Source organism: Dryas octopetala, chromosome 9 (genome assembly GCF_963921425.1).
Source record: "Dryas octopetala chromosome 9, drDryOcto1.1, whole genome shotgun sequence".
Lineage (NCBI taxonomy): Eukaryota > Viridiplantae > Streptophyta > Magnoliopsida > Rosales > Rosaceae > Dryas > Dryas octopetala.
The window spans coordinates 14,424,591-14,450,657 of NC_141374.1; the positions used below are offsets into that span (position 1 = coordinate 14,424,591).

Sequence of the window (26,067 nt, forward strand, 5' to 3'; positions counted from 1 at the left end):
TTCTAACGTGTTGCACTCTCTCATTATGAGTATACCATATGTTATGGTTGCCAACTTACCATATAGTTTTGTACCCAATAATGCTAGAGATCGAATAATTGTACAATGTGTTTGTTTGTGGGAGAACAGCTTTTACAAGGTTGTTTGTGATAGTGTTAAGTTGTAAGAGAAGTAGACAACTCATTTAAAATATAGCATGTGCCTAAGTGGAGCTTGTAACTCTAGTTATTAAAAGCATTTATTGACTTTTAGTGTTAACTCAAGTGATCAATTGGTCATAGACTCATAGTAAATGGAGTAATGAGTTAGAATTTAGTTAGATTTCAGATTCAATTTACTCAAATGTAAAAAAACACATTATCCCCATACTTAACCTTTTGAGTTCGATTATTTCCTTCTATTATCGTTTGACAACAAAATATGGTATATGTGAATATGTCTAAAATAACTTAACTTTCAATCATAAATAAAAATAATCATCTAATTTGAACATGTATTATTTTTAAGTGGTAATTGTGCCACTCAATATTGTTAATGTTATGTGACAAAAACAATCTTACACAAGCTTTTTTCAAGTTGATAATTACTTAAGACATGCATGCAACCACATATACAACAAAGATGCCAATTGTCTGTGAATAGCTGAGAGGAATGAAAATGGAGAAGCCATAACACAAGTTAGTGTGGGCTAGTCGTTCACATCAATTTGCTCGTCATCCATGATGGAATTCGTACGTTACAAACTTGGAATAAAATGACCAACACGGTAACACCCAATAGTCAAGTGCAAATCACATATACAATACTTTTATATAAAACGATAAATTTTTTAGAATTTAAATATACTCTTTGACATCTTTGTTATGACTTATGAGATAAACTAATTTAATTATAAACGAAATAAAAAATGATGAAACGAAGAGTATCCTTAAGAGGGTTCACCTGCAACATGGTTTAATACTCTAACATGTCTATCTGATATTTTTCTTTTCTTAAAATGCTAGATTATTCTTTAAAAGTTTCCACCTTAAACAATAGGTAACCAAAAGAAAAGAATAGTCTTAGTTTTTTTAAAGGAAAAAAAGTGTTAGTTTCTCCCTAGAATTATTAAGAGTTCAACTTATTACCAACTTCTGTTTGTTTTTTTGTTACATTAGAAGAAATCAAACCTTAAATCTAATCTAATCATAATCCTACCTCATTCACCACTTAGGCTAACTCTAAAGGCTTACTTTACCACCGACTTTGCTTTATCATTTCCTATAGCAAATGATAACGAATTATTTCGATGATTACGTATGCATGACCACCGGGTCTTTCCTTTCCCTTAGTAAGTTGAACAAAATCAATTTCATTCTGAAATCCCCAATTTGTTTAGAAATCAATGCCAACTAAAAAAAGGGGGCAAGAGCACCTTTTGAATAAGCTTTCAGCACCTAAGTTCATATGATCGAACATTGAGAAACAACCTCAAGAGTTTAAACAACATGTAGTAAGTTACAACTGTTTAAGCACACATTTAGAAACAACATGAAGAGTTTATTTAGCATAATGATGTGATATGGTTGTGTTATAGGAGTATCTTTTTGTCCAAAGTCAAAATATTTCGGCCAAAAAAAAAAAAATCGGGTCGGATCAATATGAACCGAAGACCAAACTCAAATTTAAAAGAAAAAGTAAGGCCCAAGATGCGGCCCGTACTGAAAATCGAAATAAACCGAATCCAACAGTCCCAAGCAGATCGGGTCGGATCCAACTATTATGTTCAAAACCCAAATGTGCAAAGGGGCCACCTATTTATAATCCACACTTAGAGAGCAATTCGTGAGCTTCAGCTTAGTTTAGGGTTTCACTCGCCGTTACAGAAACCCCAAGGCCAGTGAAGATCTCAAGCACCAGAAAATGGTATGCCCATAAACCCTAATTCTACCTGTCTTTATTTATTTCGTTGTATGCATGTATGCTTGAATCTTATGCTGTACCATGAACTACTATTTTTCACTTGCATGTATGTGTGTATATGTGAATTTTAGATTTTATTTTACTGGTGTGAAATGCAGAATAAAATATACTCTATGGGTTTGTGAACTGATTCTATCAGCAAAATTGTGGTAGAGTCTAATTTAAACTGTGAAGCTGAGTATATAATGGCATTCTAGTTCACCTTTGGTGTGTTATATATCTGTGTGGATGTAAGTATAAGGAATAGTATGATTAATGAGAAGTTCGAATGGAAAAAAAAAAGATGACTAATGATTTAAGTAAAATTTATGAAGACTATGTTGGGGATTAAAGTCTCTGATAAATTTTCTTTCTTTTTAAATGGCGGAAGAGCATGATTTTTTTTATATCAAAAGGTAAATTATCTATTGGAGCTTCATGGGATAATTTACGGCTGGGCCCCTCAAATTTTTCTGGGGGTTTTTATAACTTGAATATTAATTTTTCCCCTTTTTTATGTTGTTTGTCTAAGAAGCTTGCTATTACATTTTACAGTTGGTGAGATTCATAAATGTATGCGACTTCAAATTTTTGCTGAAAGCTATTTTGTAATGGCATTGTTATCATTTGTTCCATGTAGTTGTGTTCTGACCCAATTTCTGGTGACATGCTTACAATGGTTGCTTTTTTTTTTTTTTGTCTTTAATTTTGTTCAATTCATCTCATTTTTGTCTTGCAGGGTCCCAAAAGAGGTGGGAAAGTTGCAGCAGCACCTGCTAAGAAGAAAGCTGTATGTTCTTTTGCACCTTTTTACTTTCTCATTTGTATATGAAGCATTATTAACTCATAAAGTTGGTGGCCAGTTTGTTGTCTTTTCTCAACGATTGAAATGATTTCGGTATCTGTTTTCAGGATAAGGTTGTGAACCCACTATTTGAAAAGCGTCCGAAGCAGTTTGGTATTGGTGGGGCTTTGCCTCCTAAGAGGGATGTGCACCGGTTTGTGAAGTGGCCTAAGGTTGTCCGTATCCAGAGGAAGAAGAGGATCCTTAAGCAACGTTTGAAGGTCCCACCAGCATTGAACCAGTTCACAAAGACTTTGGACAAGAACCTTGGTATGATCTGACAATCATGTTTGCTGTTTCTTGACTAGTGTCCTTGTTTAGAATTATTTTCTAATGTGTAGGTATCCCAATTTATAGATTTTTGTCATCATTACAAAATGCATAGTTGGAAAGATGAGCAGACGTTAATTTCCCCACTACTTGCTACTCCTCCTTTTGGGGAAGAAGAATGTCATATTAACATTATAGATTTTTCTTCTCTATATCCCTCGCCACCCTTTCTATTTCAACATCCCTTCTCATATCTAAATATGACAGGCAGAAATGTTATTGATAGTTGCCTGAGGTGTTTATGGGTTTAAAATTATTGATCATAGTGGTGTTTGCTTAATAACCAATACATTCATGTTCTATTTCATGTTATCTCTCATTTTTATTATGTTTTGGTTATAAGAAACACAGAAGAATAAAGGTCCCATTCCATTGAACGTAGGGTTAGTATCATGGCGATTGTGATTTTGTTTATTTGGTTTTGAATTGTTTCTAATTTTAAGTTACCAACTATCTTTGGGTTGGCTGGGTTCTTGAAATATGTGTTGGATCTGTCCATGTAAATGCTCAACTGTAAATATACATGTGCTGTTTGTGTTCCTTTAGGTATTTGTGCTTTTTACTTTCAAATTTTGTTTTTATGGGTGAACTCTGTCACTATCGTTTACTAATAATTGTAATACTGCTTGCAGCTACAAGTCTCTTCAAGTTGCTCCTCAAGTACAGGCCTGAGGACACAGCAGCAAAGAAGGAACGTCTTCTGAAAAGGGCTCAAGCTGAATCTGAAGGGAAAACTGTTGAGGCCAAGAAGCCCATTGTTGTGAAATATGGACTCAACCATGTAACCTACCTGATCGAGCAGGTTTGTAAACTATTATTACATGCATTATACTGAATTGTTCCTTCCCATGAACTTTTCTATTTGCATGAGTTATGCTGACTAATGACAATCTTTCTGTCTCCCTCACAGAATAAGGCACAGTTGGTAATTATTGCTCATGATGTGGATCCAATAGAGCTTGTTGTCTGGCTTCCTGCCTTGTGCAGGAAGATGGAGATCCCATTCTGCATTGTGAAGGGGAAATCACGTTTGGGATCGGTAAGACTGTAATTTTGTTTGGTATTGTTAGTCAAACACTGGATTCTATGTTTTGTGAACTATATGTTATATCTATTGCCTTTTTGACAGATTGTCCACAAGAAAACAGCGGCTGCCCTGTGCTTGACCACTGTTAAGAATGAGGATAAGTTGGAGTTCAGCAAAATTCTTGAGGCTATCAAGGTAGGTTAAGAGACTTTTTATTTTTTTCCTCGAGAATCCATGTGCACATGATATACCTCTTTTCATTTTTAATCTATTAGCATATTTTAAAAATGGATCCCTGTTTCTTTTTCAGGCCAACTTCAATGATAAGTATGAGGAGAACAGAAAGAAGTGGGGAGGCGGAATCATGGGCTCCAAATCACAGGCCAGGACCAAGGCAAAGGAGAGACTTTTAGCAAAGGAAGCCGCACAGAGGATGACCTAAGAGTATCTTCCAGAGAGGAGGGTATTGTAGTGGGCATTTTCAATCAGTTATTTTGCTTTTTTTGGGTTTTAATATGTTTAGTTTCAAAGACCCCCTATGTTCACTTACAAATCAACTTTCAGCATATATCACTCTGGTCAGAGTGTGGATGTGTTTTTTGATACAAGATTCGCCTATTAGTTTATCCTATCTATTTTCATCTAAATCAGTGTTCTTTCATCTGATGATTCATTTTTGTTGAAATATTATATTGTCGTGAAAATTTTCTTCAGAGCACACATTGAATCCTTAGAAAACTCATATTGAGGAGTTTGAGGAAAATTTCAAACCATGCATGCACAGTTGCACACCCATCGAAGTTTGTACTTTGGAATAGAAGGGTATAAGACCCAAGAATTTTGCCTCACTGATAGAACAAAATCAGAACCAATTCGAATTCTTCTTATGGTTATGCTCTTTTACCATACGACACATGGTTTTGGTGTTTTACTATGCAGCTTTTGGATCGTCATTCATACCCATGGTTTCACCGTTAGGTGGTTTGGGCATATTATGTTTCTTGCTGGTTGGGCCGAATGGTAATCTTACTTTGATCTTCGAAAGGTCAAAAAACTACATTCAAAATTAACTTTCTTTGAAGAAATGTCCGAAATTACTCTCAACCATTAGAGTTATGAGCTGCTATAGCTGAGTGTGGTACGCTCAAAGAATCATTTCACATACACACCTAAAGTAAGATAACAAATATGTACCAAAAGGGTTAGGGTGAAATTGCACCATGTAGTTTCAGATTTAAGGTATTATTTTTTCAAGTGAAAAGGTCAAAATCAATTTGTTTTAAAATATTGTACTTAAGTGAGAATCGAATGATGAATGTTTACTTTTCCTTGTCCAACTCATAAGTTGAAGGGCTCTTCAATAGATCAAAAATAAAGATAATGTGGCTATAAAACAAATTAAAGTTATTTCAGTATAAAAATATCTATCTTGCATAAGTATATATAGTTTAGATGAATATATGTAAAAATTTGAAATGATGTATTGAATAACTAAAATAATTTATTATATGATGAAATTATATTTTCGGTGTTAAGTTTTACTTTGTTCCTTATAATTTGATTGTGTCAAGTTTGGTTAAATTTGTCCATGTAGTTTCCTTAATGGTTGCAACTTGAGGACGCATGCTTAATTCCGTCACTTTGATAAACACAAATAGTATATGACATTTAAGATTCGGGATATTTTAAATAGTAACAATGAAGCTGAACCATCTAAAAGTCTAGAAGATCCTCACCATGCTATTTTCATCAAAAAAAATTGACGAAATTAAGAAAGTGTCGTCGAGTTGCAACTATAAGAAAGGTCAAAACGAAAATAAAACTACATGCACCAAAATAACACTTGGCATTATCAGGATTGAGGAGTGCATGTAATTTGCAAATTTGGAAACCGTAATAAACTATCTTATCTGTCACGTGAAGCTCACGTGGACTCCCAAGGAATAGGATCCCGTACGCGACTGCCACAGGATAGAGCAAAGTCAGAATCTGATTGGTCTGTGACCCAAAGACCTGGCTGGGTCGCTGACCAAGCCATTAGTCGAAACACAAGCGCTATAGAGCGAGCGAGCGAGAGAGCATTAGACCCAACTCAACTCAGCGACTCGGCTCCACTTACCTGGTCCAACAAGATGGAGCTCTCATCACACGACCCGGGTTCTAAACAGCTCCGACCCGACGAACCAGAGCTCGACCTCTACACCATCCCAAGCCACTCTAGTAAGTCATCCCCATCCCCCTTTTTCTGTTTAAACCCTAACGTAATTAACTCTAATTCAAAACCCTAATTGCTCCCTCCATTTTCGAAACAAACACCGCGAATCTTTCCCAGGAAATGAAATTAGGAAACTTTGTCTGGGTCTGTTTGGATTTGATGAAATATTGGCTAATGTATATAGTAGAGGCCTAAGTCTGAATTTTGTTTTTTGTTTTCTCAGGCTGGTTTTTGTGGGATGAAATTCATGAAACTGAGAGAGTTGCTTTGAAAGAGTACTTTGATGGGAGCTCAATATCAAGAACGCCAAAAACATACAAAGAATACAGGGACTTTATCATTAACAAGTACAGAGAAGACCCTTATAGAAAACTCACATTCACTGAGGTTAGGAAGTCACTTGTGGGTGATGTTAGTTTGCTCCACAAGGTCTTTAATTTCTTGGAAAAGTGGGGGCTGATTAATTTTAGTGCAAATTCGGGTGGCAGTGATGGTTTTGTTACTGGGGTTGAGGAGAGGTCTAAGGTTAAGGTTGAGGAAGGAGTCCCAAATGGGATCCGAGTGGTTGCGGTGCCAAATTCGATTAAACCCATTTCAGCCCCACCTAAGGTAGGGGATAGAGGTGGAGGTGTGAGTAGAATTACGTTGCCTCCATTGGCATCATATTCGGATGTTTTTGGTGATTTGAAGAAGGAAGAGAGGTTGTTATGTGGCAATTGTGGTGGACATTGTGATTCTGGACACTACAAGTATTACAAGGTAATTTTCATGATTCTTCAATTTTTCCGTAATATATTTGTTCCTAGCTTTCTGTACTGAAACTCACTAACTTATGTATCTGTTATAATAAATATATTGACAGGGTGATTATCTGATTTGCATAAAATGTTTTGAACTTGGAAACTATGGGGAGAACAAATTGAAGGATGATTTCAAGTTCAATGAGGCAATTGAAAAGAGTGGTAATCATGGAGCTGAATGGACTGAAGCAGAAACTCTACTTCTTTTAGAATCCGTTTTGAAGCATGGGGATGATTGGGAGCTTGTTGCTCAAAATGTTCAGACAAGGACCAAATTTGATTGTATTGCTAAGCTCATTGATCTGCCTTTTGGGGAGCTTGTGTTGGGATCTGCCCACAGAAAAGGTAATTCTGGTGGCTTGAGTGGTAACGTGAACTGTTCAAAACAAGTTCAGTTATCTACATCTGAGTGTCAAGAGACTATCAAAACCAAGGGTCAGTGCCATGACCTGACAGATGACAGCAAGCAAAATGGAGATACTGTGAACGAAGGTCCCCCTTTGAAAAGACAACGGATTGCTTCCCTTTCGGATGCTAGTAGTTCACTGATTAAACAGGTACATACCTTCCTGACCCTGTTCCATAGTATTTTAAAATACCAATAAAATTTAGACTCAAATGGTTATGATGGTTGCAGTTTATTTTGCCAATGCTTTGACCTATGTTGGGTGGAACTATGTTAAGAGATTGATTTTCAATTTTTTTTCTTTATCTTTTTACAAGTATGCTTTTATACTATAATACATTAACATGCCTGACTATGGTTTATAGAATTGCTATTCATACCAATAAATATAATTTTGAATATTTAATCTCTTTGGTTTTCCCGTCATCCTAATATGCATAACAAAATGTTAATGTTGTTTCCGTTAGGTAGCTGCCATAACAACCATGGTTGGTCCACATATTACAGCTGCTGCAGCTGAGGCTGCTGTTAATGCACTTTGTGAGGAAACCTCGTGTTCAAGGGAAATATTTACTGCTGAAGATGATTATGTTACTAATGGCTTGTGCTCTAGCACTATAAATTGTGAGACAGAGAGGTTATTTGTCCACTGATATATGCTTTTTCCAACAGATTTTCAGATATAATTCTCTTATTTATTGTATTTTATGATATCACAGTTCTGAAATTTTCTTGTTTCTTATGCATTTTAGAGCCCTTCAACTTGAGGATTCAGGGCTGAAGAAAAGGCCCACTCAATCAGGTATTTGCAGTAAAGTCATCTATACTACATGATTTGTACAGTTTACTACAATCAATTTGAATAGAGGAATAATGGATAAGTTTCTACTGTCAATAGTTGTATACATTTGGCTAGTTTTGGTAATTGTTGTTCCACTCCCCTTTCTGTTTTTTGGTTTCCATTACAGTTCTCCAATATTTGGTCAGTCACTTCCTTTTTGGCTGGCTATTTATTGTTGCATTATGTCAGTTCTAATCATCTCTATTTGAATTATGTGTTTTTATATTTTACAGAAAGCCAGGATGCATTCTTAAAAAACAATGACATACCTCCAACTTTGCAAATTAGAGCTGCCATTGCAACAGCACTTGGAGCAGCTGCTGCTCGTGCAAAATTACTGGCTGATCAGGAGGATAGAGAGATTGAATGTCTAATGGCAACCATAATTGGGACACAGGTGGATTGTAATTTTATTTTGCGTTCCCCTCCTTCTGTCTTTGTTTTATTGGTGCTTTTTGTGGGTGAGGGTGTTGCTAGCCATCTAACCCCTTTTTCTTTGTCTGGCATGAATGTGTATGTGTATGTAGATGAAGAAGTTGCAGTGCAAAATCAAGCATTTCGAAGATCTGGAGCTGCTTATGAAGAAGGAATATGCTGAAATTGAAGAACTAGAAGATTTTCTCGTAGAAGAGCGGATTAATGTCTTAGAAAGGGCATTCAACTCTGGTGTACCTAGATGGAGGGATTATTCTTCTGTAAAATCTTAAAATGGTTGTGCATTTCTATATGTAGAATAGAGTAGAAATGTAGACTAGAGTAGTGATGTGCTCTCTTAGTATCTTTTAGTAAACGCCTTTATTCAATTCTTTAGGTGTTGCTGCTTTGCAGATGGGATTGACAACAGAAACTTTTGTACAATTAGTCAATTGCTAATATTCCAATATTCAATGCAATTCCTTATTTGTGTTCTATAATTTTGGTCAAGATGTCTACGATACCTAATGTTTAGCAATGTTGTGATCCTGTATTAGCCAAAAACAAAAAACAACAAAACTATCGTATATGATTATAAATTTATAATATATAGGTTGATTATTTTATGTAACAGTGTATTAGTTATATAGAATAAATTATTTTCAGGTGAAAAGTGTCGGGCTTGGGTTGGACCCTTGAAATAGGCGGGTAGTAAGCCCAAAATAACAGCGCCAAAGGAACTTCAAAACTTCAAACTCACTATCCCGCAAATAAAACGTCTCTAAAACCCTCCAAAATCCCCCAATTCTCTGCAACCAAAAATGCTCAGAAGACGCCTGAGGCTCAGCTACTCTTCCGACGAAGAACAAGTACAACCACAACAACGGAGGCAATCACCTACCGTCACTCACCCACCCGTCATCATATCCCCTCCATACCCTTACCCCTCCGAACCACTCCCAATCTCCTCCTCCGACGACGATTTCATCGACGTCTCCGACAATCTCTCGCCTCCGTCGCCTCCGGAGGTGCAGGAATCCGATAACCGCCCACCCCCAGCAAGCTCCGGCGGCGGGTGTCCGATAAGCGAATTTCTACAGGGGTTGGGCTTAAGGCTAAAGAGGGAGTGGCTGGATGCTTGTGTCCAGGGGCTCCAACAATCCATCCCGGGCTTTCGAAACCTTGATGTGGCCGCGAAGGCGAAGCTCTGCTTCGAGCAGTTCTTGGTTTCGGACATGAATCACTCCGGAGGTGGCGCGCTTCCTGAAAATGTGGCCTCTCTTCACCTCGTTCATCTTCCGGGGCCCTATGTTTTGCAGGTAAAGCTTGATTCTTTTTCAAATTGAACAAAATCATATGAACTTGAAATAGCATTTGAATCATTTGATGATCAACATACGACATAGGGGACCTGATTTTTTTGCAGGTTGATGAGATTGTGAACATCAGCAATCCTCTCAAGATCAGGTATCAGAAAGCCAATGTGGGACACAAGAGGTGCCTCAAGCTGTCCATGACGGATGGTGTTCAACGCGTCTTTGGCATGGAATACAGGCCTATTCAGGCCCTTGAAGCTTTGGCTCCTGCTGGATTGAAGGTTTCTCCTACTCTTTTAATGGCTTCACTTCATGGGTTATTTCGTTTAGTTGTTGGAACCAACGTATGACATTTGTTTCACTGGATTCTCTGTTGGTTGATCATTTCTTCACGTCAACCAAGACAAATCCTTTTCATTTTCCTTGCGCTGTAAGGCTTATTCGCTGTTCTGACTCAAACACAGATTCTCCTGTTAACCTATAGGTTGTTGTATGTAATGTACATATACGCCATGGGCTTCTTATGCTGGTCCCTGAATCTTTGGAAATGCTAGGAGGATTAGTTCAGGAACTCGATGCTGCACGACAACGGCTTGTTGAAGAAGTAAATAAGCCACCGAGAGGAAACAGGTAATTATAAAGTGTCTGGGATATATTAGTCGATCTGAAGATTTACAACATGAATAGATGTGCCTTTGAGTTTACCTATATATATATGCATTATCCTTTGTGTCTCAACATCTTTGCCTTATCTTTTTATTACACATTTTATACTCAGGCAGATATGTTTGATGGTTTGTGTTGTTATTCTGCAGAACCAGGAATGGAGTGGTTCCTCCTCTAGCGACTAGGGCAGCTCTTGCTGCATGGCCGCCTAATGGTGTTCATGTTTCTGGACACACTACTAGTTCAACATTGGAATCCCCAACCCCATTTCAGGCGCCTGACCATGGTATATAAATGATTCCATTTTGTGTGTGGCTGTTGGTGGCAAACTTGCGTTTTTTAGAGCATAAACAGCTATTGTCTAGTTTCTTGGAATTTCTTGTTTCTGGCTATATAATGTAGAATTAGGGTGACCCGGTTTGTGTGTGTCAGAGGGAGGCATATAAGATAAAAGCTTTAGTTTGTTCTTGTCATTACTTGTCAAATTGAGAGTCAGTACTGCTGATATGACCTATATTGACAAGTTTGGCATATCATCTTGCGTTTCCATTCCTTATTAGTTTAGTTCTTTTGCATCCATTCCTGAATTGTAGGTGCTACTTCTTCTCTATCTGGTAGAAATACCAGGCCACTGACTGCTGAAGAGTTTACTGTTCCTCTCAATGAAGAACATGGTGTTCATAACCCATCACCTAATGTTGTCTTCGGTGTTGAGGAGATGGCTATGGATTCTATTCCCAATAGCAGGGAAACTGCTATTCCTAACCCATCCTCTGATGGTTTCGGTGTTGAGGAACTCCATATAAGTACTGTTCCTTATAGCAGGGAAGATCCAGTGCCTGAAAGTGCCATTCCTGGCCCATCCTTTGAGGATGCTTTGGATCACGAAGATATCCATATGGATGCTGATCCTTTTGATGTTGAAAATCACCCGCCTTACCCATCCTCAGATGCTGTTTTGAATGATGAGGATATCTATATGGTTAATGAGGGCGAAACTCATGTGACTTACCCATCCTCATATGCTATTTTGAATGATGAGGATAACAATGTGGTGAACGAGGTCCCGGACCCACTCATCTTATCGGGAGACCAAGAACTCCCTTTCACTTACATAGCTTGTTTGTCAGCCAAGTTGGAAATTATGAGGCGGGAGAACCCCCATTCTGTTCAGGGGAAGGTTAAGGTACATATAAATATCTGTTATTTATTTTCATCAGATATAGGCTTACAATTATTATATTACTGAAAAGTGAACACAATTTTGTAGTGTGTTTTGACTGGCGTGAAGGGTTTCCAATATAAGCAAAACTATGAGCTTGGGGCGTATATTGATGATGGCAGTCTCATTTCTGAGATTCTCATTCATCACAATGTAAGATCTTGTTGGGGTTCCATCTACGATGATATATACTCTTTGGAACTTGGTATGTTGATTAGCTGTTTATGCCCTTCAGGTTGTACAGAAGGAGATAGGTCATTCCCCTGAGGAGGTCAGAGCTGCTCTTTCTTCTCCAGACCAGACAATAGTGAGTAATATGAAGCAGAATATGAAGCAGTTCCAAATATTCTTAATGAATTTCGAGGTAGTAAGTTATAACTAGTCACTTTTAGTTGTGAGCTTATGCACAATCGTTTTGTTCTTCCGTCTCTTCATGATCTTGGACTTAAAATTTTCAGGGCATAATGCTTATAGAGATGAATGTGGACTCTCCTCTTCCAATTGCCCTTGAGATGAAGCAGGGTTGTACTGAATCTGATGCGTGGCTGCTTCTGAGGAGAGTAAAGGCCTTCCGTTCAGCTAAGAAACACAGCATCCCTCCTCACACCCCCATTGATATATCCCCCTAATGGCAGACCTTATCTAGTTTGTAGTGCTTGTCATGCTATAGTTTATAATGGGAATGCCGTTGGTGCGTGGTGCTGTGGTCAATGCTACATCCTGCAAGAATGACTTCTGTGGCGGCCATAGAAAGAGGTTGGTTGAAGCTCTCAGCTATGTCATCTTCTAAAAGATCTTCAAATTGGAGAACACAAAACTTTAACATGGAACTTCTAATATTACAATGCAAGTTTACCTAATTGAAGGATCAGGAAGATAAAAAGAGATAAAACTCAGTTGCACGTTCATGGGCTCAGTGGGCTATAAACAACAAATTCCAAGGCTTGGATAGTAGTGCTCAAGGAACTGGAGAGGTTGTAGCTTAGTTTGTTTATTTATATTTGTAGTTTTCCTTTCAATTTAGTAGTTGTTCTTGTCTTGCATTTCCCACACTTGTATACTACTTTGTTAGGACCTGCACTTACAGACCAAGAATTATTCAAACACTGAGCAAAGGCTACACAACACAATGCAAGGCTTAAGAATGGGATTGTAGCTAATGTTGGGATTGTAATATAGAACAGGAATGGTAACAGGAAAATATTCCTCATGGAAGCCTTTGTAATTTCTGAGAGTACCCATCAATGTATTTGCAACTCTTACATTGCCTTCCTTACATTGAATTCCATAAGCTGACATCAATTAAGCAACTAGATTTGCTAATCTACATAAGGTCTATCATCACCATAGTTCTTAATCTCAGGAACTAGAAGCCAGACATGTCCAGGATCTTCTTGCTTAGCGGATCCCTCTGCCCCGGTCCACTGATTAGTTACAGCCGGTTACACCACTCCAGTAACTCAGGGAAAAACACCTTCCAGTTCAATGTCTGCCCAACCCAAGCTGGTACTGTCAAGTAATTTTCTCCTTGGCATGCACTGTTCACAATTGCTTTGGCACAGTCTTCCACAGGCAGTACTGGCAATAAGCTTACTTCAGCCTAACAGCAATCAAAAAGGAAATTAAATTTTGATGGGGTCCAACACATAAATGGAATTGAATCCCATCACCCAAATAACCAAAAGAAGCTTACATACATCTCTCAGTTCTTGATCTAATACCATTTGGCCATCCTTGGATAGGAGTTTGCCTTGGGTCATCTCTGATTCAATCAACCCTGGAGTCACAGTTGTTATTCCAACTTCTCTCCCAATTTCAACCCTCAGTGTCTCGTAAAGGCTTATCACTGCTGCTTTGGTAGCCTGAACCCAATGTACAATTACAACCGATAATCTGATAATCACAGTTAAATGCAGTGAGAGATTTGAGTTGAGTGAAGCTTGTTCATGATGTTTCTTACACTATACATGCTTAGTCATGGTACACGTAACCATCCAGCAGCGGAGGCAACTACTACGATCCTCCCTTTGCTCCTTTTAAGGTGTGGAATGGCAAAGTAGGTGCCATATACTGAACTCCAAAAGTTTATGTCCTATTTAAAGAAAGTGCAGTAATTGCAGTCACAAACACATATATCATGTCCTGTTTTCATGACTTATCGAATTCACTAAACAAAATGTGAAATGGTGTGCGATGTGAATTAAAAATGAAGCCATAATTATGATCATAGGTAAAAGGGTTCAAATGGGTATTGAAAATTTGAAATTACCATAGCTTGTGCTAAGTTAGTGACATCAGTGGTGTCTTCAAACTTGCAGATTGGAGCAATCCCAGCATTGTTCACTAGGTGATCCACTATAGAAAACCATTGTGGATCATACTAAATTAGCTATCAAACCCCATATGCATATGAACTTAGAAAATTAATTTCTGTGTTGCACTTACACCTCCCAAAGTGATTGAGTGTTGCATCAACAAAGCGCTTACAATCTTCAACCTTTGAAACATCTGCGGGGATTGTGACAACCTCTGGGGAGCCAATGGAGATGGCTCTGCTGGCCACATCTCGGAGTCTGTTTTCTCTTCTGGCAACAAGAGCTAGACAATCTCCTCTTCTAGCATACTCATATGCCACATGCTAATTCATTCAAAAACCATCAAACACTAACATAATTGGTAAAATACATATTAAGGTTATACAACTTATACTTAAGTATAGACAAGTATATGATATGTATACCTCTCCTATGCCTGAGGATGCTCCAGTGATGAGTATGACTTTTCCAGCCACAGTTTCAGCAAATACGACCGGTCGTATGGTTGAGAGGAGAGACTTGTAGAAATGATATGTTGGCAGAAAAAAGTACAGCAAAATGAGGGCTATGGCTGGGATTATAATGTTGAGTAGCTTGTGAATGATGTCGTCCATGGCTTCTTTGATTTCACAGAGAAAAGTAGCAGAGAAGGTATACAAAAACAATACTTGTTTTGTTGTAATCATGTAAACTAATGCAATTGGAAAGAGTCAGCATTTGGCTACGTAGCAGCCTTGCATGCAGAGCAAACAACACGTAGTCCTCCATCTGTACACATTTTCACACTATTCAAAAGGACATTTTCACAATCTGCTAAAACAAACTTTATGTAATACATGTGTCAGTGACACAAACACATTTTTAACCCTTCAATTTATTTGTGCGTCCTATAATATTTGAAACAAATGGCTTAGAAAGTTAGAAGTACATTTCCATGAATAGAATCTGTACAGACCATATTGCCATAAAATTTGGCATGAATTATATATGATATATGATATTGGAGATTGGTTGTCATCAATGGCAGCCCATAATGGTTGTGCTAGGCATGTTTGTTTGAAGGCTTCTTGTTTATGATTAGATGTTGAAGGGTCTCGAGCAGCTGAGGACAGAGAGCCCTCAACCAAAACCCCACTTTGACCCAAGATGGCTCTGCCAAGTACATGTCTCCACGGCAAGCGCTGTCCACAATTGCCTTTGTGCACCCTTCTGTTGACTCACTTGGTGAGAAGCTTGTACGAACCTAAAAAAACAACACATAATTATATCACATACATAGATAAAAAATAAAAAATTAATCTCATTGATGACCTATATTCAGTCTGATAACATATGCAAACCTTCAATTTTGTACGGTTAGAGCTACAAGGCCGGCCCTAAGATTTTGGGGTCCGGAGCAAACTAAAAAATTTAGTCGATCAATCTTTCATGTACATTACTTAAAACTAATATAGTTCTAGTATAGAACTATATAAAGAATTTATAAAATTTAAAGACTCTCAACATTTCGAAACAAGACAATTGCTTACTTCACCTAATGAGATGAGTTACGAGCTCAAAAGAGTTGGAAAAGAATAAATTAATTAATTAGTACCTCTGATGCAAACTGGGGGCTTCTTGTCATTTCTGATTCAACCACCCCTGGACTCACAATTGTTATCCCAATATCAGATCCCAGTTCAGCTCTCAATGTCTCAAAGAAGCACGTCTGGGCTGCCTTGCTTGCCTGCACAACAAGCCAACACATTTGTATGTTGTAATTTTGTACCACCAAATCAATTAGTAAACATGCTAATTAGAAAGGGTACCGTGACTTAGAGTCTGAGTATATTTCTTTTTTACTGAAAAATACTTTATTGAAGAAAACTAAACAGAATTACAATCAAATTGAAGCTGCTGCGGTTGAAGCTATACAATAACTTCCCACACCCAACTAATAAGATCTACACAATGTAAAACAAAACAGGCAAGAGCATGTGCTGTCATATTACAATTATATTTAGGTTAACTACAAAAATGGTCCTCCAACTTTCATTCATGTCTCAAAATGGTCCACAAACTTCTAAACGTGATAAATTTGTCCACGAACTTTTCAAAGTGTTTCAAATCGGTACAAATGTTAACTTTTATCCGGTCAGTTGACGGAAGTGATGATCACTTTTATGGGGGTATTTTTGTACATTAAAAAAACAAACTAAAAAAAATTAAAAACAAAAATATTGAAAACAAACTGGAAAAAAAAAAACTAAAACTAAAAGAAAAAAATAAAAAGGGGAGGCCCCCCGTCGCCCACCCCCTGCTGCCTCCACCCTCCCCCTCCCTCTTCCCCCGGCCCCCGTCGCACCCCATCCTCTCTCTCTCTCTCTCTCTCTCTCTCTCTCTTTCCCTTCCCAGATTTTCACGGCAATTTTTTTCAGTTTGTTTTTTTTTCTAAATGGACAAAAATATTCCCATAAAAGTGGTCATGTGCACCATCACTTTCGTCAACTAACTGGATGAAAGTTAACATTTGTACCGACTTGAAATACTTTGAAAAGTTTGTGAGCAAAATTTGTCACGTTTTGAAGTTTGTGGACCGCTTTGAGACACGAGTAAAAGTTGAAAGACCATTTTTATATTTACCCCATTATATTAAAGCATACTAGGAAAGCATGAGCTACCCCTCCCCTTCCCAGGGCTGCGACACATAACTATAGCGAAACTCAAACATAGTGTATTTAAAATGTATATGTATATATAATATTTGAAGCATACAGTGCATACTAGACTAAACTTAAAGCATTAATTTTTCTTACATTGTAGAAACTCAACTTTGGTAGGGCAAACCATGTTGCACATGAAGAGATTACAACAATCTTCCCTTTGCTTTTTCTTAGGTGTGGAATTGAAAAATGGGTGCAATTCACGGAACCCCAGAAATTTATGTCCTACAACAAATTAAATCAACATGAACGAATCTGTAAACTGACTTGTATTAGAGGGTTGGGTACATCTTCAAACAATCCAGTAAAAAATGAAATAATACCATACCATAATCGAAGCAGCATTAGAGGGTTGGGTAGAATCTTCAAACAAGCCAACTTGCAGAACCCCGGCATTGTTCACCAAATGGTTCACTATGGCACACATATAGCCATGCATATATGACATATCAATTAGTACAAACACGAAGAGTACGTTCTTTGTATCATTTCAACTGATTATGTTTTTTGGTCTTACATTGGCCGAAGTGATTGAGTGTTTGATGAACAAGTCGTTTGCAGTCTTCAAGTTTTGAAACATCAGCTGGGAGCACAATGGCATCAGGACAGCCCAGCGCTCGAGCTTTATCGGCCACTGCGCGAAGACGGTCCTCTCTTCTTGCTGCCAACGCTAAACGAGCTCCTCTTCTACCATACTCATATGCCAAATGCTTCAAAATACATATATACTTGGATTTAATTAATTCTAATATTATTTAACTCAATCAATACTTAACCCACATAATAACATTGGTTAAGAATCTTAAGATATATAAGAAAAATGTACAAATAATTAATAAACAAACACATGATTGCATAAATAATTAAATCTAGTATAGTTTTTTTTTTTTTTTTTTTTTAATGTGTACTAACCTCGCCAATTCCTGAAGAAGCTCCAGTGATGAGGACAACTTTTCCGGCCATGTTTTCGATGCATTTGGATCGATATATGAAACGAAAAAACTTGTAAATGAGAAAGGTTGGTAGGAAGAAGATAAATCCAATGAGTGTAATTAGAGGGAGTAGTATGTTTAACACTTTGTGAATCAAATCATCCATAGCTTAATTAATTAGCTACCAGGAGAGAGAGAGAGATATATATATATATATTTATCGATAGAGATTGTAGTTATGTTGGGTGGACGTTACGAACTTAAGATGATGTGCGCATCGTGCGCCAAACGGATCCATACAGTTAATTGATGATTAAAAAATTGTTAATATTATGAAAAAAAAAAAAAACAGAGTATATATGTTTTGTTAATCTTTTTATGTTCTCTTCTCTTTGGCTGGCCCATGGGCTTGGGCCCGCCACAATACCCAAGAATGCTATGTTTGTGTATTCCAAAATTATGTATGTGAAATACTTTCTTTCATGATAACGACATAATTACTCTTTAAGAACCATTCTATAATGATAAAAGAAAACTTCCTTTGAATAATGAAATATTGAAAATGTTATATTTTCTGAAAATATAAGCATATTAGAAGGCTCCCTTTGAATAAGGAAAAGAGTTATTGATGTTGGGAAAGACAACGCCTTATACAAGGCCAATGGATTATTTGATAATCCTGCGGATGGACTTTTCCCACTTTTATGTATTCAAATGAGACAACAAAATAAAGTGGGTAGCAACTAGGGGTGGGCATTAATACCGGGATACCGAACCCATACCGATTCCATCTCGTCCCATCTCGGTTATGTCCCGTACCGTTTAGGTCCCGTAATTTTTGGGATGATCCCGTACCGATCCCGAATATAATGGGATGGGAACGGTACCAACATTTCAATCCCATCCCGTCCCGTCCCGTCCCGTATATAATTAATTTTATTATTTTTATTTTATTTTATATCATTCCCCTTCTTTTCCCCCATAAGACCTGACATGCCTGAGCCCTTCTTTCAATTATTATTTTTTTTTTTTCTCTTTGTTCTGTCATCTTTTTCCCCCTTCCCCTTTCTTCTCTCAACTCTCTTCCCCCCTCCCCGTACACTTTCATTTTTTTTTTCTTTGTTCTGTCTTCCCCCCTCCCAGATTCTCTCAACTCTCTTCCCCTCCTAGGCTCCTAGTGCTTCTCCCTTTCTCTTCCCAGGTGCTGCGCAAAACCCAGCCACTGAGCCACCCATCTGCGTGTGCGTCACAACCACGGCCAGATTCCGGCGAGCTTCCCTCGGCCTTGAATCCGATGACCCAGACCACTGGCAAGCTTCCTTCGCCGACGCAAGACCTCCCATAACCCCTCACAGTCGCGAGAACAGCTTGGAGAAGCTCCCCCATCGCTGGCCTTCCACGGTACCGAACCCGTCCCGAACCCATCCCAAACCCATCCCATACCACATTGTTTGGTTTTGATCGGTACCATGGTCATCCCATCCCGATCCCATCCCGAATAGAAATTCCGGTATTGGGAACGGGATGAGGTCAATCCCATCCCCCCCCGTCCCGTGCCCACCCCTAGTAGCAACATATAATTAGGCAAAGAAAAATAAAGAAGATACCTAATTTAATGTGGTTCGAAATATGCCTACGTTCACATATAATAATAGTATTTTCTTTCACTATGTAAAATAATAGGATTACAAGAAACAATCTCACAAAAAAAATGGCTAAACACTTTCTCTTAGATTCTCTCAAGAGAATCTCTCTTTTCACTCAATTGAGGCTTTTTCTCAATTCTCACAAGTGAGGTTTTCCTTAATTCTCAAACTCTTTTTAAAAAGTTTGGATGCCTTTCAAATGCCTTATCTGGCTTGCTTGGCTTGCTTTGCTTGCTTTTAATTGCAAGATTCTGATGCCTTTATTTAGGCAATTAGTATGATGGCACATTGGTAAATATTGTGATGGTTGGAATGCTAAGTTTAACTTCTCCATATTTTACCATCAATGTTTGCATGCTAATTCAATGCTTTTTTTCTTCTCATTTCGCTGCACCAACTTAGCTATACCTATAGCTAGCTCTCCTTTGTTGTAAATGTGAGCCCCAAAAACTACAGCAACTTATTTTGCTCATGTGGTTTTACACAAAAGACATGGCTCACCTCTTCAATGCATGTGATTGAATTTTCAATAGGAGGGATACCAATGGGCCCATTAGGCCGAATTATGATTTTGGTACTTATAATTTCAATTATCTCAATTTGATATGGTAGTTAATTGTTTCAATTGTGGTACAATTGCTTAATTTTATCATTTTTTTTTTTTATCTAAAAAGCCTAACATACTCCTTGACGTGTCTCTCATGTGCATTCCATAAAAAATGACATCTATTGGTGTAAATTGGACTTTTTAGGTTGAAAATTTGACGAAATTAAGCAAATTAATTGAATCAATTAGTAAATTACAGTCCTAAAATTGAGGCAATTGAATCGATATACAGTTACCTTAGTGGAACTTGACCAAATTGCAAGTTCGAAATCCATATTATAGCCTATTAATTATAATAAGGATTCTAAGTTGGGACATCATCCAATAAAATGGAGAGTAATATTACTAAACTACTAACTAGTTGGTATATATGCAACCTTTATATAAATTGTTAGCACATTTTCCATAACAATTTAAGGGCCCGTTTGGTATCCTACTCAAATTTTTTTATCAAAAATTAAGATTTTTTTTTTTAAATGTGAGTTTTCAAAATCAATTTTTAAAATTTGAAAATGTGTTTGGTATGAAATTTGAAAATAATTTTTAAATTTAAAAAATGATGACATCTAAGAAAAAAGGAAGTGTAAAAAAAAAAAAGAGAAAAACGATGTTTTATCATTTTTAAAAAGAGGCATGTTTTTGAATTTTTTTTCTAAAAACTGTTTTTAAAAATGGTCTACCAAACACGTTTTCTTGACTAAAACTTGTTTTTTGGTTTTTAAAAACAAAAAATAGTTTTTGAATAGAATATCAAACAGGCCCTAAGCTTTTTGAGTTAAGTAGTTATCTAACATGGTATCAAATCTTGTTTGCAAAATGTTTGGTTCGAAATTTCTAATCCTCATTTTACACTTATTTGTTAATCTGCAGGGAGCTAGGGTGCAAGGTGAAGTTGCATCTGTGTTGCATATAATTAAATTGCCTCTCTAGCTCTATATGTCTGCCGACATGCAAGATAATCAAGCTAAAAGTTACATTCCAATTTATTTAAATTTAAAATCTTTTCAAGACTGTGTAGTACTTGACCAATAGCTGCTTCAAATTTATATAAATATTGAATGTAAATAGACTAGAACAGTAAGGAAATATCCAAGTACCTAAAAAAGCCAACTATATCATAATAACTATGTTAGAATTGAGTCGTATAGCTTCTCAACTTGAAGTTGTTCTCAGTGTGTTAGCTATGAGCCCATCTCGTGTCTATCTCCTTTTATATGTCGATGATATTATTATAACAGGAAATAGTGAATCTCATATTCAGTTGGTCAAGAATGCCTTACACCATGAATTTGACATAAAAGATCTTGGAGATTTACACTACTTCTAAGGTTTACAGATTCATTATTTGAAGGATGGTCTGTTTGTATCTCAACAGAAATATGCAAAAGATATTATTCATAAGGCAAGCATGGACAGCTGCCATACTCAAATCACTTCATGTCATTCTGGGGTCAAATTGTTAAAAGATGAAGGTGTCTTGTTATCTCATAAAGATGTTTCTCTTTATTGAAGTTTGGTAGGTTGCTTACAATACTTGACATTCACTAGACCTGATATTTCCTATAGTGTCAATACTGTATGTCAGTTCATGCAACAACCTACAGATCTACATCTTATAGCAGTTAAAAGAATTCTGAGGTATATCCAAGGTACATTGGACTATGGCATTACTTATAAGAAAGGGAATTCAGAGTCTACTCAGTTAGCTACTTTACAGGCCTACTATGATACATCTTGGACAAATGGTTTTAATCACAAGAGGTCTGCTAATGCAGGTTTAGATGAAACTCTACAGGCCTACTGTGATGCAGATTGGGCAGGAAATCCCAATGACAGAAGATCGACCACAAGCTTTGTCATCATGCTTAATGGTTCTCCTATTTCTTGGTGTAGCAAGAAGCAAAATGTCGTGTCTAGATCATCCACTGAAGCTGAATATAGAAGTATGGCAGATACTACTTCTGAGATTTTATGGCTCAAGCATCTTCTTTCTAATTTGCATTTTACTCTTCCTACTTCTCCTGTGCTGCATTGTGACAACATCTCAGCTCTAGCCCTTGCCTCAAATCCTATTCACAATTCTAAACTCAAGCATATTGAGGTCGATGTTCATTTTACCAGAGAAAAAGTTAAAGAAGGATCACTGGTGATCACTGGTGCTTCAGTTTGTGTCCTCAGCTGAACAACTTGCAGATATCTTCACCAAAGGGCTTTGCTCGCCTCAACATTCTTACTTGTGTTCTAGCTTGATGATTGGTCCTCACCATCAAGCTGGGGGGGGGGGGGGGTGTTAGCATTAGTCTGTTAGTCTTATTAGTTTACTATGCTAGGTGTCATAATTCAATTGGTACGTAGTTAGATGTGTTAGTTACAAGGTTCAGCTCAATATATAAGAGTTATTACTGTACACTACTCGATTATTCTGAATCATTCTTTCTATAATAAACAGATACATATTGTTTTGTTTCTTTAGAATTCTCTTTAAATTTGTGTAATCTTCACAAGCTTTCACCCATGATGCTGAGTGGGTGAGATTCTTTCTTTTTCTTTAATAGCTCACGTGGGAAGCCCATATTCAATTGAAGTGAAGCTCCATCTAGTATTTTTTGGTCAACAAGTTCCATCTAGAATGTGCAAGCTAGCTTGGACAACATGTGGCAAATTTTGTGGAGCCACTTGGTTGTTTCTTGTATTCTCTAATCTTCCCAAGGCTTCCTTAATTGATTTTTCTCTAGAATGGTTGTTTCTTGTGTTCTCTAATCTTCCCAAGGCTTAATTAATTTTCTCTAGAGGAGAAATAAACAGAGCTCCGTATGATAGTGCATTTGATCATTTGGGCCTTTGAATAGAAATTTAGGAGTGTTTCTTCTTAATCAGCCTCTTGCAAAAGCCCTTCCGCAAGACCCGATTAAGCTAAAACCCAGTACGAACATTCACATTGGGCCTCTTTTGGAGACCCAATACCAACCAATCATAATCACACTGGAAACCTAAACCCACTGTCTTGTCTCACTTGGTCATTTTCTGTAGTGAAAAAGACATGCATACGTACTGCAATATCACACTCTTTCTTGGGATACCAAAACCAAATAAATGGTTAAGTAATTGATAATCCAAAAAATAAAAAGCCCTAAATTTAATATTTTTCCAGCTCAAAAAGAGATCATTTAGATAGTAACAAACAAAAACATAGATCTTTAGATAGTAGCAAACAAAAACATACTTGTGTAGATATATGAAAATGGTTGATCAAGCAACATAACCACACTCTTCTAGTACTACTTACGAGACAAACACATATAGTATCCTTTATTCTCTACCCATATCCTACTTGCAAACATTACTGCAGAAAACACAATCTTAAACTAGTAAGTAGTAACCCATAGAGCTCACATACAGATATAGAACATGCATGATATACATAAAAGGTAGCCAAAATCCCAACAGCAAGTACTTCAATTAATCTGTCTTGACCTGAGAAGTGTGGATGGTTTCTGGGTAGGGAAGATTCTTTGCTCCAGTGTAGTCCAAGACTTTCTTGCTTGGTGCTTCTTTGGCTGGAACTCCATCCCTAGTCATGTACATCAATCTGTAACCCCACTCAAGCACCTCAGGGCAGAACACCTTCCATATATATGTCACTCTGAACCATGCTGGCTCTGTCAAGTACCTCTCCCCACGGCAAGCGCTGTTCACTATTGCTCTGGCACATTCTTGTGCACTCTCAATTGGAGTTGCACTTATTTGAACCTACCAAGTACAACAAGCACCGCAAACAATTAATATGAGGACCATAGAATAAATTGGGGTTATGTAGCTCAATCGATACAAGCAAATTAGTAATCACGTAAATTGGTTATCTATTACTAATAGTATATCGACGCTATTTGAAATAAAAACCTCAAATGAAAAACAGTTAAGTTAGAGACAATATCGGTACAATATGGGGAATCCCATTGGGTGTACATATAATGAAGAATTAAATAGCTGAAATGAAGGGAATTAGATGTAGGTAGGTAGCCTAAGCTTGCTTACATCTCTCAAATCTTGATCTACATCCACGTTGCCATCCTTGAGTAAGTGTTTGCCTTGGGTGAGCTCTGACTCTATGTATCCAGGAGTCACAATTGTTATTTGGATGTCCGGCCCAAATTCGATCCTCAGTGTCTCAAACATGCTCAACAGAGCTGCTTTACTTGCCTGATCATCAATTGTATATATATGACCAAAATTAAAACTTTGAATTTCGGGTAAAGGCGTATACTATATCTATTAATTACTGTAAAAAAGTTAAAGACTACTTACATTATAGATGCTCATTCTTGGTGCAGGCAACCATGCAGCAGCGGAAGAAATCACCACAATCTTACCTTTGCTACTTTTCAGGTGTGGAACTGCAAAACGAGTCGTATAAACTGAACCCCAAAAGTTTGTGTCCTGCAACAACCAGGCGTTTCAACTTCTAGTACTTCATTCCAGTAACGTGACATCATATGTGTTTGTGTTTTACTTGTAAATAAATGAATTATGAGAGTCTAATATACTAATTTATGATAGACTACCACGTTATTTAAAATTTCAAACTTCTTGGAATCCCTAGACGCTTTGCAACACATATATTATTAGCCAATTAATAGCAAAATGAAATTTAATTAGAGGGATAATTACCATAATAGTTCTAAAATTAGTGATGTCAGTTGTTTCTTCCAACATGCAAACTGAACTGATCCCAGCATTATTCACCAGATGGTCCACTGCATCACACATATACATACACCAATCATGTCATTAATTAGTTCATTAATTATTTATATAATTTTGCACATATACTTACACCGTCCAAAGTGATTCATTGTGTCATCAACAAGTCTCTTGCAGTCCTCAACCTTCGAAACATCTGCACGAACCATAAGAACATCCGGAGCCCCACACTCCATGGCCCGACCCACAACTTCTCGGAGCAAGTTTTCCCTCCGACCCACAAGGGCCAAGCGTGCCCCTCTCTTCGCATACTCATACGCCAACTGCTCGCCGATACCGGAGGACGCTCCGGTGATGAGGACGACCTTCCCGGCCACATTTTCACTGAAAACAGAGCTCAAAACAGAGGAGAAGAGCTTGAAGAAGTAAAATGGGGGTAAGAAAACGCAGAGGGAGAAGAAGGTGAAGGGAGGAGCTATGAGGTTCAAGAACTTGTGGATAAGAGTCAACATGGCTAGCTGCAAATTGATAACAGAGAAAGATGATCTGGGTTGATCAGATAGAATCTCTTTGGGGTTTTTATAAGGCATGGAGACTTGGATGGAGAGGTAAAGTCCTAGAAGCAGAGGAGGAAGAAGGTGGTGGCAGTGTTGCATGCCAACAATATGACACGTAGTCCAGGCAATTTTTTGGTTGACGGTCTTATTTGTCTTCATGCTCCCAAGTTTTGCCGCTTCTTTTTTATTAGAGTGGAAAATTTAGTTTGATAATTTCCATATTTATATATGACCAAAAACAAAAATTGCAAACAGAGTAAATTGACAATAGTGGTCTTTAGTTTTTTGTGGAATAGTGTATTGGGCTGGGCTTTGAAGTTGGGTGGTGGGCTGATTTGGGCTTTGTATAACTGTATAAGTAAGCATTGTAGTCCTAATATGTAGTCAGTCAGCTTATGCTTATGGTTTGGAAGCCCAACTTCCAGTCCCAGTTGAACATTCACTAGAAAACACAAAAGTAACAACAATGACAGCTGAAGCTTGGATTTGGATGGAGATTGAATTTTTATGGTACTTGAATCAGATTGAGTTTAATATGTTTTGTTGAGAAACTTGCCTTTTCCCAAATTGCAAGCAGAGGTGATC

General features: G+C 37.5%; 6 protein-coding genes across 6 annotated transcripts; 3 read left to right on the forward strand and 3 right to left on the reverse strand.

Moving 5' to 3' along the window:
- The first annotated feature begins 1,809 nt into the window (after positions 1-1,809).
- Positions 1,810-4,803, forward strand: LOC147274512 (large ribosomal subunit protein eL8y-like). Its single transcript, XM_086256385.1, has 7 exons — positions 1,810-1,905; positions 2,681-2,731; positions 2,854-3,055; positions 3,748-3,917; positions 4,026-4,154; positions 4,245-4,337; positions 4,453-4,803. The coding sequence occupies exons 1-7, from the start codon at positions 1,903-1,905 to the stop codon at positions 4,582-4,584; spliced, it is 780 nt and encodes a 259-aa protein (XP_086112511.1). The 5' UTR covers positions 1,810-1,902; the 3' UTR covers positions 4,585-4,803.
- Positions 4,804-6,208: 1,405 nt separating this feature from the next.
- SWI3A (SWITCH/sucrose nonfermenting 3A) lies at positions 6,209-9,318 on the forward strand. The gene is made up of 7 exons (XM_086257681.1): positions 6,209-6,362; positions 6,581-7,116; positions 7,220-7,714; positions 8,031-8,200; positions 8,316-8,365; positions 8,638-8,801; positions 8,932-9,318. Exons 1-7 carry the CDS (start codon positions 6,275-6,277, stop codon positions 9,109-9,111), a joined length of 1,683 nt encoding a protein of 560 aa, XP_086113807.1. The 5' UTR covers positions 6,209-6,274; the 3' UTR covers positions 9,112-9,318.
- Positions 9,319-9,639: 321 nt separating this feature from the next.
- RMI1 (recQ-mediated instability protein (DUF1767)) lies at positions 9,640-13,183 on the forward strand. Its single transcript, XM_086257045.1, has 8 exons — positions 9,640-10,137; positions 10,245-10,415; positions 10,619-10,764; positions 10,950-11,086; positions 11,394-11,986; positions 12,071-12,175; positions 12,258-12,386; positions 12,481-13,183. The coding sequence occupies exons 1-8, from the start codon at positions 9,640-9,642 to the stop codon at positions 12,649-12,651; spliced, it is 1,950 nt and encodes a 649-aa protein (XP_086113171.1). The 3' UTR covers positions 12,652-13,183.
- On the reverse strand, positions 13,180-14,951 carry LOC147274515 (11-beta-hydroxysteroid dehydrogenase A-like). The gene is made up of 5 exons (XM_086228340.1): positions 14,763-14,951; positions 14,468-14,660; positions 14,292-14,377; positions 13,720-13,884; positions 13,180-13,622 (listed from the first exon to the last, which is right to left on the reverse strand). Exons 1-5 carry the CDS (start codon positions 14,949-14,951, stop codon positions 13,455-13,457), a joined length of 801 nt encoding a protein of 266 aa, XP_086084466.1. The 3' UTR covers positions 13,180-13,454.
- Positions 14,952-15,182: 231 nt separating this feature from the next.
- LOC147274516 (11-beta-hydroxysteroid dehydrogenase-like 4A) lies at positions 15,183-18,137 on the reverse strand. The gene is made up of 6 exons (XM_086227719.1): positions 17,952-18,137; positions 17,557-17,749; positions 17,368-17,453; positions 17,133-17,264; positions 15,932-16,063; positions 15,183-15,580 (listed from the first exon to the last, which is right to left on the reverse strand). Exons 1-6 carry the CDS (start codon positions 18,135-18,137, stop codon positions 15,380-15,382), a joined length of 930 nt encoding a protein of 309 aa, XP_086083845.1. The 3' UTR covers positions 15,183-15,379.
- A 5,546-nt stretch (positions 18,138-23,683) lies between these two features.
- Positions 23,684-25,437, reverse strand: LOC147274517 (11-beta-hydroxysteroid dehydrogenase A-like). The gene is made up of 5 exons (XM_086227930.1): positions 25,059-25,437; positions 24,893-24,978; positions 24,530-24,661; positions 24,260-24,424; positions 23,684-23,974 (listed from the first exon to the last, which is right to left on the reverse strand). Exons 1-5 carry the CDS (start codon positions 25,435-25,437, stop codon positions 23,684-23,686), a joined length of 1,053 nt encoding a protein of 350 aa, XP_086084056.1.
- Between the last annotated feature and the right edge of the window lie 630 nt (positions 25,438-26,067).